The sequence below is a fragment of the Galeopterus variegatus genome, unplaced genomic scaffold (assembly GCF_000696425.1).
Source record: "Galeopterus variegatus unplaced genomic scaffold, G_variegatus-3.0.2 Scaffold9752, whole genome shotgun sequence".
NCBI lineage: Eukaryota > Metazoa > Chordata > Mammalia > Dermoptera > Cynocephalidae > Galeopterus > Galeopterus variegatus.
In genome coordinates, this window is record NW_007735863.1 from 41,759 (window position 1) to 54,726 (window position 12,968).

General features: G+C 48.4%; 1 protein-coding gene across 1 annotated transcript in view; it reads left to right on the top strand.

The window, feature by feature from the left end:
• The window catches only part of TRAF3 (TNF receptor-associated factor 3), a 30,085-nt gene extending 19,865 nt beyond the window's left edge, over window positions 1–10,220 (top strand). Inside the window, exons 8-10 of the mRNA XM_008593859.1 lie at window positions 2,011–2,151; window positions 7,817–7,991; window positions 9,152–10,220. Of these exons, the coding sequence (XP_008592081.1) occupies window positions 2,011–2,151; window positions 7,817–7,991; window positions 9,152–9,723 (888 nt within the window). The 3' untranslated portion in view covers window positions 9,724–10,220. The remainder of the gene's footprint in view (window positions 1–2,010; window positions 2,152–7,816; window positions 7,992–9,151) is intronic.
• The last annotated feature ends 2,748 nt before the right edge of the window (window positions 10,221–12,968 follow it).

Below are 12,968 nucleotides of genomic sequence, written 5' to 3' on the forward strand. Positions count from 1 at the left end.
TGTCTGGTTAGCTCATCTGGGTAGAGTGCAGCCTTGGAACACCATACTGGCCAGCCGCAAAAAAAAAAGAACCACAGGCTTTGCTGTCTTTTGGGGTGGTAGCAGCACCCCAGTGGATAGATAGAGACATCTGTTGGTAGATAGAGGTTTTTGCCGAGGGTCAAAATGCCCTTTGTTGAACGCTTGTGAGGAAGGAAGCCTTGTAGGAGTTGCCCTTGAACTCTTCCTCTCTGGGGGCTTTGAAGACCAAGTATAAAGTGGTCTTTGGAAGCTAATTATTATTCAGGAAGAGATTTTGAAAAGGTCAAAGGTAGGCTGGGGAATGCTCGCTCAGCAGGCGCTTCCTTTGACTGACGTGTGTTACAGATGACTTTGCTGAGCTTTCGTGGAAGGGTCTCTGCAGGTGTCAGCTCCATCTCTGTGTCTCACAGGTTAATGGTTGGCCCCGAGGATGAACCAAAGCACTCATGTAATTTTTATTCTTACCATACTTTTCTTATTATGTTGGGAGGGCTTTTTAAACTGGAGGGTGTGACCCATTGGTGGCTGTGAAATACGTTGACCCTTGAACAACATGGATTTGAACTGAGCGAGTTCACTTTTACTTGGATTTTTTCATTAAATACACTAAGTACTGCAAATATATTTTCTCTTCCTTATGATTTTCTTAACACTTTCTTTTTTCTAGCTTACTTGATTGTAAGAATACACTATGTAATGCATATAACATACAGGATATGCATTCGTTGAGTCTTTATGTGGTAAGGCTCCCAGGCAACAGTAGCCTGTTAGCAGGTAAGTGTTCGGAGAGTCAAAAGTTACAGGCGGATTTTGACTGTGCAGGGACTCGGTGCCCCTAATCCCAATGTTGTTCAAGGGACAACTGTAATTTAGTAGGTTGTAACTAGCATTTTTTGATTGACAAATAATAATTGTATGTGTTTATGTGGTACAGTGTGATGTTTCGATATATGTATTATGGAATGATTATATCAAGCTAATTAACATATCAATCACCTCACTTTTTTTTGTGGTACAAATATTTGAAATCTGCTCTCAGCAATTTTGAAATATATGTTACATTATTATTAACTATAGTCACTGCGCTATGCCGATCTCAAAATTTATTTCTTCTGTCTAACTGAAACGTTGTAATCTTTGACCAGCATCTTTCCAGTGTCCCCCACCCCTCAGCCTCTGGTAACCATTCTCTCTGCTTCTGTGAGTTTGACTTTCTTAGATCCCACATATAGTGAGATCATGAGGTGTTTCTCTCTTTGTGCCTGGCTTATTTCACTAAGCATAATGTCCTCCAGGGACTAGCATTTTTTTTTTTTTTCCTTTTTGTCTTTTTTCGTGACCGGTAACGGGATCGCAACCCTCGGTGTCGCACCTGCACCGCACTCAACCAGTGAGCGGACCGGTCTCTATATGGGATCCGAACCCATATAGAGACCGGTCCCAAGCGCCACACTTTACCGAGTGCGCCACCGGGCCGGCCCCTAGCATTTTTTTTTTTTTTAAGTGAAATAGAATAAAATAGAAAATATCAGGATGCACTGTAAGTGATTAGGGCAAATACAGTTTTGTGAAACCTGTTTCTCAGGTATACAGGCACACCAGTGTTTGTTCAGATGAGGTGATGTGTAGGAATGTGTTTCTTACTATGTTTCCTAGTCAAAATCTGAAAGCTATTCTGCTAAAAGATTCATTACTTTTCAGCAAAAACTCTAAGAGTATCCCATTCATTCTGAAATTCAATCAGTTGCTGCACTTTGCCTCACCTTAATTACCAGGAGAGATTCAGAAAAATGCAGTTTATAGGATTCTTTATTAAATTATCGGGACTTTCATTTTCTGTGTGAAGGGATTTTTTTTTTCTTCTGCAACCCCTTTCAGTGAGCTAATAGAAGGCCTATATTATGAAAATGTAAGTAATATCATTATCATTGTTGTTAATTAACATTAAAACTACTTTTTGCTACATTAATTGAAAAAAATGTTTTTCAGGTTTCCTTGCTGCAGAATGAAAGTGTAGAAAAAAACAAGAGCATACAGAGTTTGCACAATCAGATATGCAGCTTTGAAATTGAAATTGAGAGGCAAAAGGAAATGCTTCGAAATAATGAATCCAAAATACTTCATTTACAGGTAAGAAGCTTAAGACTGTGGCTAGATCAAAGGATCGAGTAACTCCTGTCGGGCTTTCTTAGCCAGCCGTCTGCGCTAAAGCCCTGACCTTTGGCATACAGGGAGGGACTTATTTCTCTTGCTTAAGTGAAGCCTCGGGAAAGGCACAGCCTGGGAAGCTTGTTCCATCTCCTTTTCTCTGGAGAGCAAATTCCATCACCTCCCTTCTGTGCCTTCGGTCCACTGTTAGTGAAATAAGACTTAATGCCTGTATTTTTAAAAACTAGCTGTTTTTTAAAATTATTATTATTAAGATTTCATATTACTCATGAGAAGTTGTATGTGCAACGTTTCACTTCCTAAAGTGAAGTGAAGCCGAACTACTTGCTTTTGCGTTTTCCAGTGTCACATGCTCACCCCACTTTATTTCACGTAGTAATCCAGAGCTGCCTTCAAAACAATAAATAAACAAGCTGTGGGTGCTGTGAGTAATGGTGGTCATGTAAATGGGCCTGATGAAACGTTGCTGCTCGTCTCTGTTGGCAGCACAGGTCTCCATTAGGTGCCTGTTGGTAGGTTACTGTTGTGGGTACTGTCTGCACATCAGCTTACTTGTAGCACCCATTTGTCATGGTGGTCCCATGTGTGTCACACATGCCTGTGCGAGAATCATTCGTGTCACTAAAGTGGTTTTTCAGGGCTTGTTCTTATGATGTGTTTCCCTAAATTGTCTGGAAGAGAAAATGTTCCTAATGGCGCAGAGTCGTGGCATCTTTGGGAATGCCTTTTCTCCTGTTCTGACATTGGAGGTGAGTCACAGTGCCTTGAATTGCATAGGGATTTAGTAAATTAATTTCATTTCTATTAAACTTTGGGGTTGCCCACCGAGGAAAAAACACAATGAAACATTAGATTGTATTCGAAAAGGTACAAGTTATTGTATTGACTCAAAAAAGTAAAATGTCACATAAAACGCCAGGAAGCTGCCTGCTGGAAGCCCTTGTCATTTTGCTGGAGGCCCGGTCAAGGCACTGCTGCGGGGTCCTGTCCTCCCACTTGGCCACCCTCCCCTGCTTGGGGAGCAGCTCTAGCACTTGTAACTACTGTATTTGACCTGGGCTCAGAGAGGCAGAGGGAAAGGCCAAGGATATTACTGTTGTGCTGGAAAATCACCTCTAAAAATATCACAACAGAAGGAAGAATGATTAAGTAGTGGGGGCTCATTTATATCCTCATCATTTATAACAAAAAACATAAACACAATGATGTATAATGCACTTGTCCAAAACTTGAGAGATTTCATATGCCTTTATCTCTCTCTTTGTTTCCTCCTCTTCCAGCTAGAAAAGTTTTATTCACTTTATTTTTAGTAGGATTTAATCACTCTACTGTGTGTGATTTATATTTTAAAACTTTTGTGATTGAATAAACCAGTGAGGTGACAGTCAGAAAAAAAGGGGGAAACTGAGTCCCCCAAGTGCAGAGAAGTGAAGACTGAGTGGTAACGGCAGACCTCAGCGTTCCCGGGCCTGTGATAAATCGGTGGGCACACTCACCGGCCCTCTTCTCCACGGAAGGAGCAGCAGGAGGGGAATAGATTGTATTTAAAGAAGGGGACTTGAGACTGCCGGTTAACTCAGTTGGCTAGAGCACAGCCTTGCAATACCAAGGTCACAGGTTTGGATCTCCCAACCAGCCAGCCACCAAAAAAATAAAATAAAATAAAAAAAATAAATAAAAAAAAAAAAAAGAAAGAAAGGGGCTCAGATTTGAGTGGATGTGCATGATGTCCTTGAGTGTAGGAACACGGCATTAAAATAAAATAAAGAAAGGGGCTCAGATTTGAGTGGATGTGCATGATGTCCTTGAGTGTAGGAACACGGCATTTACCCATTTAATGAGAGCAGTCTACCCAGAAGGCCACTCTGTGCGATTTTCTGAAAGGTGACATTTAGTTTTATCATCTTCGGCAGTCTTTGACTGGCGAGGAGAAATTCTGGACCTGTCGGTCTTCAGGAGACACTGGCCGAAGCCTCCAGATTCCAGAGGTGTTGGCTGTGTGGGAGTCGCACTCAACCAAGCACGCTCCCTCTGCTCCCCAGACCCTCTTCCACCCTCTGCAGCCAGAGCCCACTCAGACGTGCACCTCGTTATTGCGTTCCTCACCTTAGAACCCTTCGAGTAGCCTCTGGAAGGGTTTACCTTCAGTTCTCTACTGGGACCCAGAACACCCCAAGTGGCTGCCCACTGGCTGCCTTCCCAACTTTGCCCCACCCGGTGTGAAATGCTCCTGCTCTTCACTCCTTGAGAGGGTCCACACTCCTGCGTGGATGGCCCTGAACCCGAGAGTCTTCTCACCACGTCTTCCTTGGCTGCCTCTGGCTCCGAAACCTTCCCTCACTCCTGCCCCTGCCCCCAGGATCCACCAGTCCTGCGTGGGGACCACTGTGCTGATGGCGCAGGCACTGAGGGTCATCTCCTTCCTCGTCTGCTGCTCAGAAGACCTTAAGTTCCTGATGATGGTAGAGCGTGTAGGGAGTGCACAGTGCCTGGTGGTGGGCTGTGGTGGGCAGGGATGCAGGCAGAGGGGTCCAGGGCATGGAGTATAAGAGTGTTTGCTCTTGCTGGCTCAGGAAGGGTTATTTCTTAATCTTTTGCTTTTTAAAGATCCTGTTTTTCTTAATTACAAAGACAGCCTAGGTGTGAGCTTGACCCCGCACTCCTGATGTCAGTGGGGTGAGAAGTGACTCTTGCAGGCACTGGTCTGCAGGGCCAGTGGTCTCACTGGACAGCATTTGTGTACCAGGGCACCCAGTGACCGGAGGGCAGGCAGTAACAGCAAGAATTGGCTACCGGAGCCCTGAAGTTGGGGTGCGTGGCTGATCACCTATGTTCTGAAAGCTGGTCTTTTGATTAGGATTTACTTCTGTAGAGTGCAGTCTGCACCATTTATCTTAGCTTCTGAGTTTTTCTAATAAAATTCCACACCTGCATTTAAGATTTATTTTTATAGAAACACTGCCGTGGCTGAGTGTAGGTGCTCTCTGAGAGTGAGATCGCCTTTGCTGCATTTTACAGAGAAAGCTTAATTTAGATCTGCACTCTGCTTTGAGACTGTGCCATTTATACAAATGAAAGGCCCATTTAAAATAGCACATTTCCCTTACTGTGTGTGGAAACTCCTAAGTTATTTGGTTGAGCCTCATCGGTGCGGATGTTGTATGTTGTGTGAGTTCTCCTCCTGTCCTGACTCAGTTTCCCGTGCTGTGCTGGGGAGCCTTGCTGCAGCACAGCAGCCTTTATCTCAGACTCCACAGCTCCATTCTGGAGGTGGAGTGTGGCCTTGTGTGGTACCACAGCCTTCATGCCACCGTCCCCTACACGTCACCAGACATGCAGGAGCAGCAGCTCAGTGTCTTCCCCTTTTCTGCCTCAGGGGCATGAAGCTTAGAAGTGATTAGTGGCTTGTCGCAGGCCATCCTGTGACTTGTGCTTCATTCCTGGGTCCACTGAGTTACAGATGGCATCCCCCAGACCGCTCTTGATTGAGTTCACATTAACTCGCCTCTTCCACTCGCTAGTTTATAGTATCAGTAGATAGAGTGCATGAGAGCATTCACCAACATTCATGAGAAATACGTTCTGCTTTTGAATGTTCATTAATGTCAATAGTACTGTCCTCCAGAAAACAGACATTGTGAGCTAATTAAGTATTCATCTGGCCATATGTACTTGTTTAAAATAAAGGGAGTTTGATGTAGAAAGAGGTGTGCATTGGAGGGATCATCCTTACTTTTTAAAATGTTAGCTAACATGAGATTTCTTGAAAAGAACAGGAAGAATAACACTGTGTTTTTACCCCCAGAAAGCAACCCAAACCTGCCTTGTTTGTTCCTTCATGGTTAGTAACAGCCAGCAAAGGTGCTGAAACCTAAAAGTGTAAAAATAGACTTCCAAAAGGAGAAGTGAATTCAGAGGGGCCCTGGGCTTTCCCCTGAGCACCCGTGTGAGGTGCGGCCTCAGAGGTGGCTCAGTCATTCCACAGCCTTGTGGAACACGGAGCTAGCTAATCTTCACAAGCTTTATTTCAAAAAGGCAACTTCTTTTTAGAAGTGAAAACCCTTTAGGTACCTGGATTCATCTAATAAGTGGACACTCCCGTCCTTTAAAACAGACTGGGCCACCACAGTTGGAGCTTGGTTCTCTTCCCTCCAGTTAGTTATAAACGTACATGGCCTGTGTGTTTCTGGAAGAGGGTTTTTCTGAATTTTTTACATTAAGGTGCGTAAAATCAGATCTGGCTGTGGCAAGCACGTGTGTGTCTGAAAACAGTGTTCCTGTTTTTCTGCCTCCCATCGTGAGTGGCCTCATGGGACTGAGTATGCCAAGGGGTGAGGAAGGACTCATAGGCTTCAGCTCCCTTGGTTTTTTACCCAGGACCCAAGGACCCACCTTGGGGTCCTTTCCTGCTGCCAGCCCTGCACAGATCAAGGTGGGTCTCTGGGAGGGTAGCAGGGTGGCAGGAGCTTTCTCTCCCAGGACCTCAGTGTGGTTCTGGGGCACCCTCTGCAGCCACAGAGACAGGGCGGGGCTTCCCCCTGGGCCAGGCAGCAGGGTAGGAGGCCCTCAGCTGTTCAAAGGGAAGATAAGGCCACATGGGCATGACCCCAGCATCTTGAAGCTGAGACTCTGACTGCCACTTGGCGGCAAGGCTCTTCTGTGCCTTTGTCCCCCCCGGGAAGCAGGACCTGGTACCAGCGGCCCCTGAGGTACATGTGGGCAAGATGCTGTGGGAGCCTGGCAAGCCTGCAGAGGCACTGCCAGCCTGCGAGGAAGGCCAGGAGGGGACACTCCTGAGTGTGAGGGCGAGGTCAGACCTGGGGCTTCCGAAAGCAGAGCTGGTGGGATCCACAGACACCTGGACACAGGTGCATGAGAGACATATAGGCGACACTGGGGCTGGCCTAAGATGGAGAAGACCAGGCAGGAGCTGTGGGCAGAGGAAGCAAGAGCTACTTCCTGCCTAAAGTGCACATCTGAGCTACTTAGGCAGGAATCCCCTTCCACCTGGTCACCTGCACACGTCGCCCATCACTTCTCTTTTCTTTCTTTTTTTTTTTTTTTGTCTTTTTTCCGTGTCCGGCAACAGATCGCAACCCTCAGTGTTGCCCCCGTACCGGACCGGGGACCGGCGACAGGATCACAAGCCTCGGCGTCGCTCCCGCGCCTCGCTCAGCCAGTGAGCGGGAGCCGGTCTGTACGTGGGATCCGAACCCTTGGACGGGAGCGCTGCCGCGCTTCCCAAGCGGTGCACTATCCAGTGCGCCACCGGGCCGGCCCCATCACTTCTCTTTTCTGATGGTTCTCTTTCAGCAAAGCAAACTGGACATAGTAAAACATGATTAAGTTGTTTTTCATAAGAACATATCCTCTTGCGCCTGGCTTCGCGTCACCCTGTGTGCTCCCTGCAGAGCATGGGTGCTTGTCCCTAGTGGGGCTCCCAGGAGCAGGGCTGCCTCAGGTCCCCTGCCAGGAGTTAGAACTGACCCAGGAGCAGCAGGCAGAGGCCTCATCCAGGCACCTCTGTGGCCGGCTCCTCGGCCTAACTAGCCTGTTTGGTGCGTGGTGCGGCGTTGTCAGAGAGCTCTAACTGTTTTTTGCTTTTTTAACACCTTTGATTTGGAAGCGGGTCATAGACAGCCAAGCAGAGAAACTGAAAGAGCTCGACAAAGAGATCCGCCCGTTCCGGCAGAACTGGGAAGAAGCGGACAGCATGAAGAGCAGCGTGGAGTCCCTGCAGAACCGCGTGACTGAGCTGGAAAGTGTGGACAAGAGCGCGGGGCAGGCGGCTCGCAACACGGGTGAGGAGGGTGGGAGGGCGGGGCCGGGGCCGTGGGGCTGGGCGGGAGACGTGTGTCTTAGAGCCCGCGGTGAGAGCTGTGCCGTGAGTCCGTGGGATACAAGGTGCGTTAGGCACATGCTGCCTTCGAACGGTTCTTTCTAATTACAGGTAATACAATGCAAAGAGCTGTGATCATTTGCTGACTGAGATTCCTTCAGTGAAGAGAAATATTTCCCGCTTAGACTTGTCCCCTTCTGTGCGGTGGTAGAGAGTGGGGCTGGCACACCTGCAGGAAGCTGCAGAGCCATCCACAAGAGAGGCAGGGGCCATGGGGGTTAGCCACAGGACAGGCCTGAATAGAGAAGGGCACAGGAGGCCAGGGCCTGCTGGTCAGGAGCTCCAGGCCACACTCCTGAGCACGCATAGGACAGGAGCTGGCAAGGCAGGGGAGGTGGAAGGAAATCTCAGCACACTCACCAGTGTATTCTGGTATTCAGAAGCAGATGTGGGCCTGTGGCTTTGGGGACTGAATGAGTATTGTGAATATTTGCATGAAAAGGATTAATGTGGAAAGGAACCAGGATTATCGTGGTGCGGGTGGGGTTGGATTAAGCAGGCAGATGATTCAGGATTGGAGCAGAGAGCTTAGACTCAGGACACAGGTGATTCCGTGGCCTGGAGGCCAGAGGGTGGCCACCCCTGCCCCCCAGGGACTCCTGCTTCAGTGGGCTTCTGAGGCTGCAGCAGTGGAGAAGGATCACTTTGTCACTGACCCTGCATTGAGGTGCCCTGTGGCATGCAGGCTCAGGGTTACCCACCCAGGGCATCCTGTCTTAGCAGTCTGTGACCTGACAGTTTGTCCGGCCAGTGACTGTGGATGTGAGTGTTGGGGGTCCTGGAACCTGAGCCCTTTCATAGAAGGAAGATGTTTCAGGACATGTACACGGTGTTTTTCTTCTCCTACCCCCACCCCCGGTAGCCACAGTGATTTTTACTTTGTTTACTTCAAATGCTTGTGTGGATTTGCTTCCCTAACCTTTCTGATGCTCACCCGTCTCGTTCGCCTGCGCTAGGCCTGCTGGAGTCCCAGCTGAGCCGGCATGACCAGATGCTGAGCGTCCGTGTGGATTTGCTTCCCTAACCTTTCTGATGCTCACCCGTCTTGTTCGCCTGCGCTAGGCCTGCTGGAGTCCCAGCTGAGCCGGCATGACCAGATGCTGAGCGTCCATGACATCCGCCTGGCCGACATGGACCTGCGGTTCCAGGTCCTCGAGACCGCCAGCTACAACGGTGTGCTGATCTGGAAGATCCGTGATTACAAGCGGCGGAAGCAGGAGGCCGTCATGGGGAAGACCCTGTCTCTTTACAGCCAGCCTTTCTACACTGGCTATTTTGGCTATAAGATGTGTGCCAGGGTCTACCTGAACGGGGACGGAATGGGGAAAGGGACGCATCTGTCGCTGTTTTTTGTCATTATGCGTGGAGAATACGATGCTCTGCTTCCCTGGCCGTTTAAGCAGAAAGTGACGCTCATGTTGATGGACCAGGGGTCCTCTCGGCGTCACTTGGGAGATGCATTCAAGCCCGACCCCAACAGCAGCAGCTTCAAGAAACCCACTGGAGAGATGAATATTGCCTCTGGCTGCCCAGTCTTTGTGGCCCAAACTGTTTTAGAAAATGGGACGTATATTAAAGATGATACAATTTTTATTAAAGTCATAGTGGATACTTCGGATCTGCCCGACCCCTGACGAGTCACTGGGGAGGTGGATTTAGCAGAAGGTAACTCCTCTGGAGGGTTTGAACCAGTCTGTCTTCACTGAGGTCCTCGCGCTCAGAAAAGGACCTTATGGAACGGAGGAAGCGGCAGAAGGCGGATGCGCAGCGGGTGGGAGGAGCCCCACATGAAAACAACCTGATGTGCTTTCTAATAGACTAGCAGCACTCCGCTCTGAGGAATTATTTATCCTTCGACGAGATAAATACTGCTGTCAGAGAAGGTTTTCATTTTATTTTTAAAGATCTAGTTAATTAAGGTGGAAAACATACGCTAAAAAAAAGAAACATGATTTTTCTTCCTTAAACTTGAATATCACAAAAAGAAAACACACACGTGTGGGGATAGCTGGACATGTCAGCATGTTAAGTGAAAGGAAAACTTATGAAATAATAATACAATCCTGATATATTCATTCTAAAACTCAAGAGTGCAATCTTGTTTCAAATATAGTATATTGTCTATTTTTAAGGCCTCATCTGGTCTCTGTTTTAATAATTTGTTTGTCAGAAGACCCTGAAATATACACCTAGGTCTTTTTTTGAAAGTCTCTAAATTCAGAATCATTTTTTAATTTAAAGTTCTACAAAAAATTGTTACTGCAAACATTTTATTTTAAAACGTTGATAGACTGATATTTCTTGGAAGAAAATGTAAACTATCAAACACTGGTTATCACTTGTGATAGGAAAGAGAATATTCAATCTGTTGTTATTTCTCGTTAGAAATGTAAACCTTCAATACCTGTCGTAGTTAATGACACTACTTCAAAATCACTATGAAAGGGACATTGCTCATGGATGCTGTGCATCATTTTCAGATTTATAATTGTTTTCACCCTAAAATAGGGCATTAGTTGAACTTTGGAGTTCTAAACAAAATCCTGTAGGTTTTTAAAATTCTGCCCCATTTGTCCAGATGAGCTGTCTATTGCTGACAGCACCGACCTTCAGTCTCCAGTGTCCAGTGTCCAGGGGTGGGCAGGTGACTTGTGCTGAAGGAGGCCACAGCAGATGTTTCTTCGTTCTATCATATTGCTGCATTTTATTAATGATCTCCAAAAGCAACATCTTTGCATAGAGGTGGTGGCATACAGTACACGTGCCTTAGATGTGACTTGCTGCTTCTCGACCCTGGGTTTGCGTTCAGCATCATTCTAGAAAGTGATAGTTTAACCTGACTTTTCTCTCTACCACTAGATCTTTGTCTCGACAAGGGCCCTCAGACAGCTCCGTAGCTGCTGAGGGGAAGCCAAGCTCCACCGTCGGCTTCTGGAGCCTCCACCGTTTAATTATCACAGATTCCAAATCTCTAGGCCCCAAAAGTGTGCCACCTGCCCCAGGTGCGGCCTGGTCCCACCCCGAGGGAGGCAGGTGTGGAGCAGAAGCCAAGCCTCTCTGTGTCCCCACCTGGGCCGTGGGTATCCACACAGCTCAAAGCAGAACCCACTGAGCATTCCAGAGACCGCTGCTCTGGGGGCCTGCTCAGGCTGACTGCCTGGCATCCCTGAACCACCTCCCTGGCAGGAAAGGTGGCCTCAGGCCCACTGTCCCAGCCTGCGCCTGCCCAGGTGGCACTCGCAACTTACTGTTTACCGTCTCTCAATGGTCCAACTGTGATTAGAAGCCTGGAGCCCTGCCCCTGCGCCCCTTTTGCTATGCACCACGCTTCATGGTGCTCTTACCACTGATGGGTGCTACACGTGACGGGTGCTTCTTAGGCAAAACCAATGTGTGCAAACCACCGCATCTGTGCCACTCATCCAAAAGACGCGCCCACAGTTGGCCAGCTGGGCCGCGCACTTCAGACTGCCTGCCTCTGGGCTCTCCCCATGGTTGCGCGGGGACAGCTGGGTTGGTGCCCGGTGGCCCACCTTGTCTCTGGTGCTGCCATCTGTCCTGGGTGTGCCTTCGCCCCAGTGCCTGCTGGAAGTGCCCTCCTACCGCCTGCCCATCCCCCGTGCTCCCATGCGTGACCTCATTGGTCCCAAGCATCTGCCATGCTCTCTCGTGCCGCTCGCTCGTTCATCTGCCTCTCCTCTCTCCACTCTCCTGGGATTGCTTTGGGGCAAGTCAGTGTCATTGGTTTTGCCCCATGAAGGAGTCATGTGTCCCTGCTCACAAAGGAAGGACTTCCTGCAGAAGTTGCGGAAACTACTTCCCTCGAAGGTGTCCCCAGCCTCCTCCAGGCTTGTACCCTGGGTTCTACCTTGGTGGCCTGGAAAACGGAGGACCTTCTGGCAGTCCCTACCTGGCTCAGGTGGCCTTCCTGCAGCCAGAGATTAACAACAGGGACATCCCTGTGACTTCCTTCCCCCTTGCAAAAAGCAGGTACAATATTAACAAATTACTTAGGATAAGTAACATCTTGTTCTGGTAAAAAAAACCATTTTTTTCCCCTTCTCTGGACTTAAGTCCTGGTTTGGGTGTGGGCCGTCAGCTTGTTGGTGGTACAATATTAACAAATTACTTAGGATAAGTAACATCTTGTTCTGGTAAAAAAAAACATTTTTTTCCCCTTCTCTGGACTTAAGTCCTGGTTTGGGTGTGGGCCGTCAGCTTGTTGGTGGGATTTTTCCAGTTGTCCTTCTTAGACATGCTCCTGGTGGGACACGATAGGCCCTCCTTGCCTTCCGCCCAAGGAGCCCACAGGATGTAACTTGAGTACCTGGCACTGTCCCCTAGGATGAGGCGTGCTGTGTGTCCTCAGCTTCATCCTCACGTGACTTGATAATAGAGTGGGAGGGGGTCATGTACCTTGTAGTCTCTGTGCTGTGTTCATCTTTCTCTCCTGTGTACTGGGGACTTATTGGAAAGCAGTCTCATGAGTAGTGTTTAAAGTTGTCCCCCGACCGTGGATGTGCCTGGTGTTGCTCCGTCCTAGGACTCCTCGGTGGCCCCCCGTGGCTGAGGCCCAGCTGCCCGTCGTGGCAGCACTCAGCCCTCCCCACACACAGGGTCACAGCCACGGGAAGTGCAGGGTGGTCACACACTGTGTGTACTTGGGTGTACACTTCCCATTCACTAAAAGTGACAAAACTCCCAAGACAGAACTGTTCAATACCTTAAAGAAACCAACACCGAGTCTTTCGTGCATGAATTAAACCCGTCTGCTTCCCTGTCTCCTTCGTAATGGAAATGAAAACAACTTCCTGTTTCTACTTGCCTCGTGCAGTCTCTCGAGCACTGTCGCTCTGTGCTCTCTGCTGCTGGGGGGGGG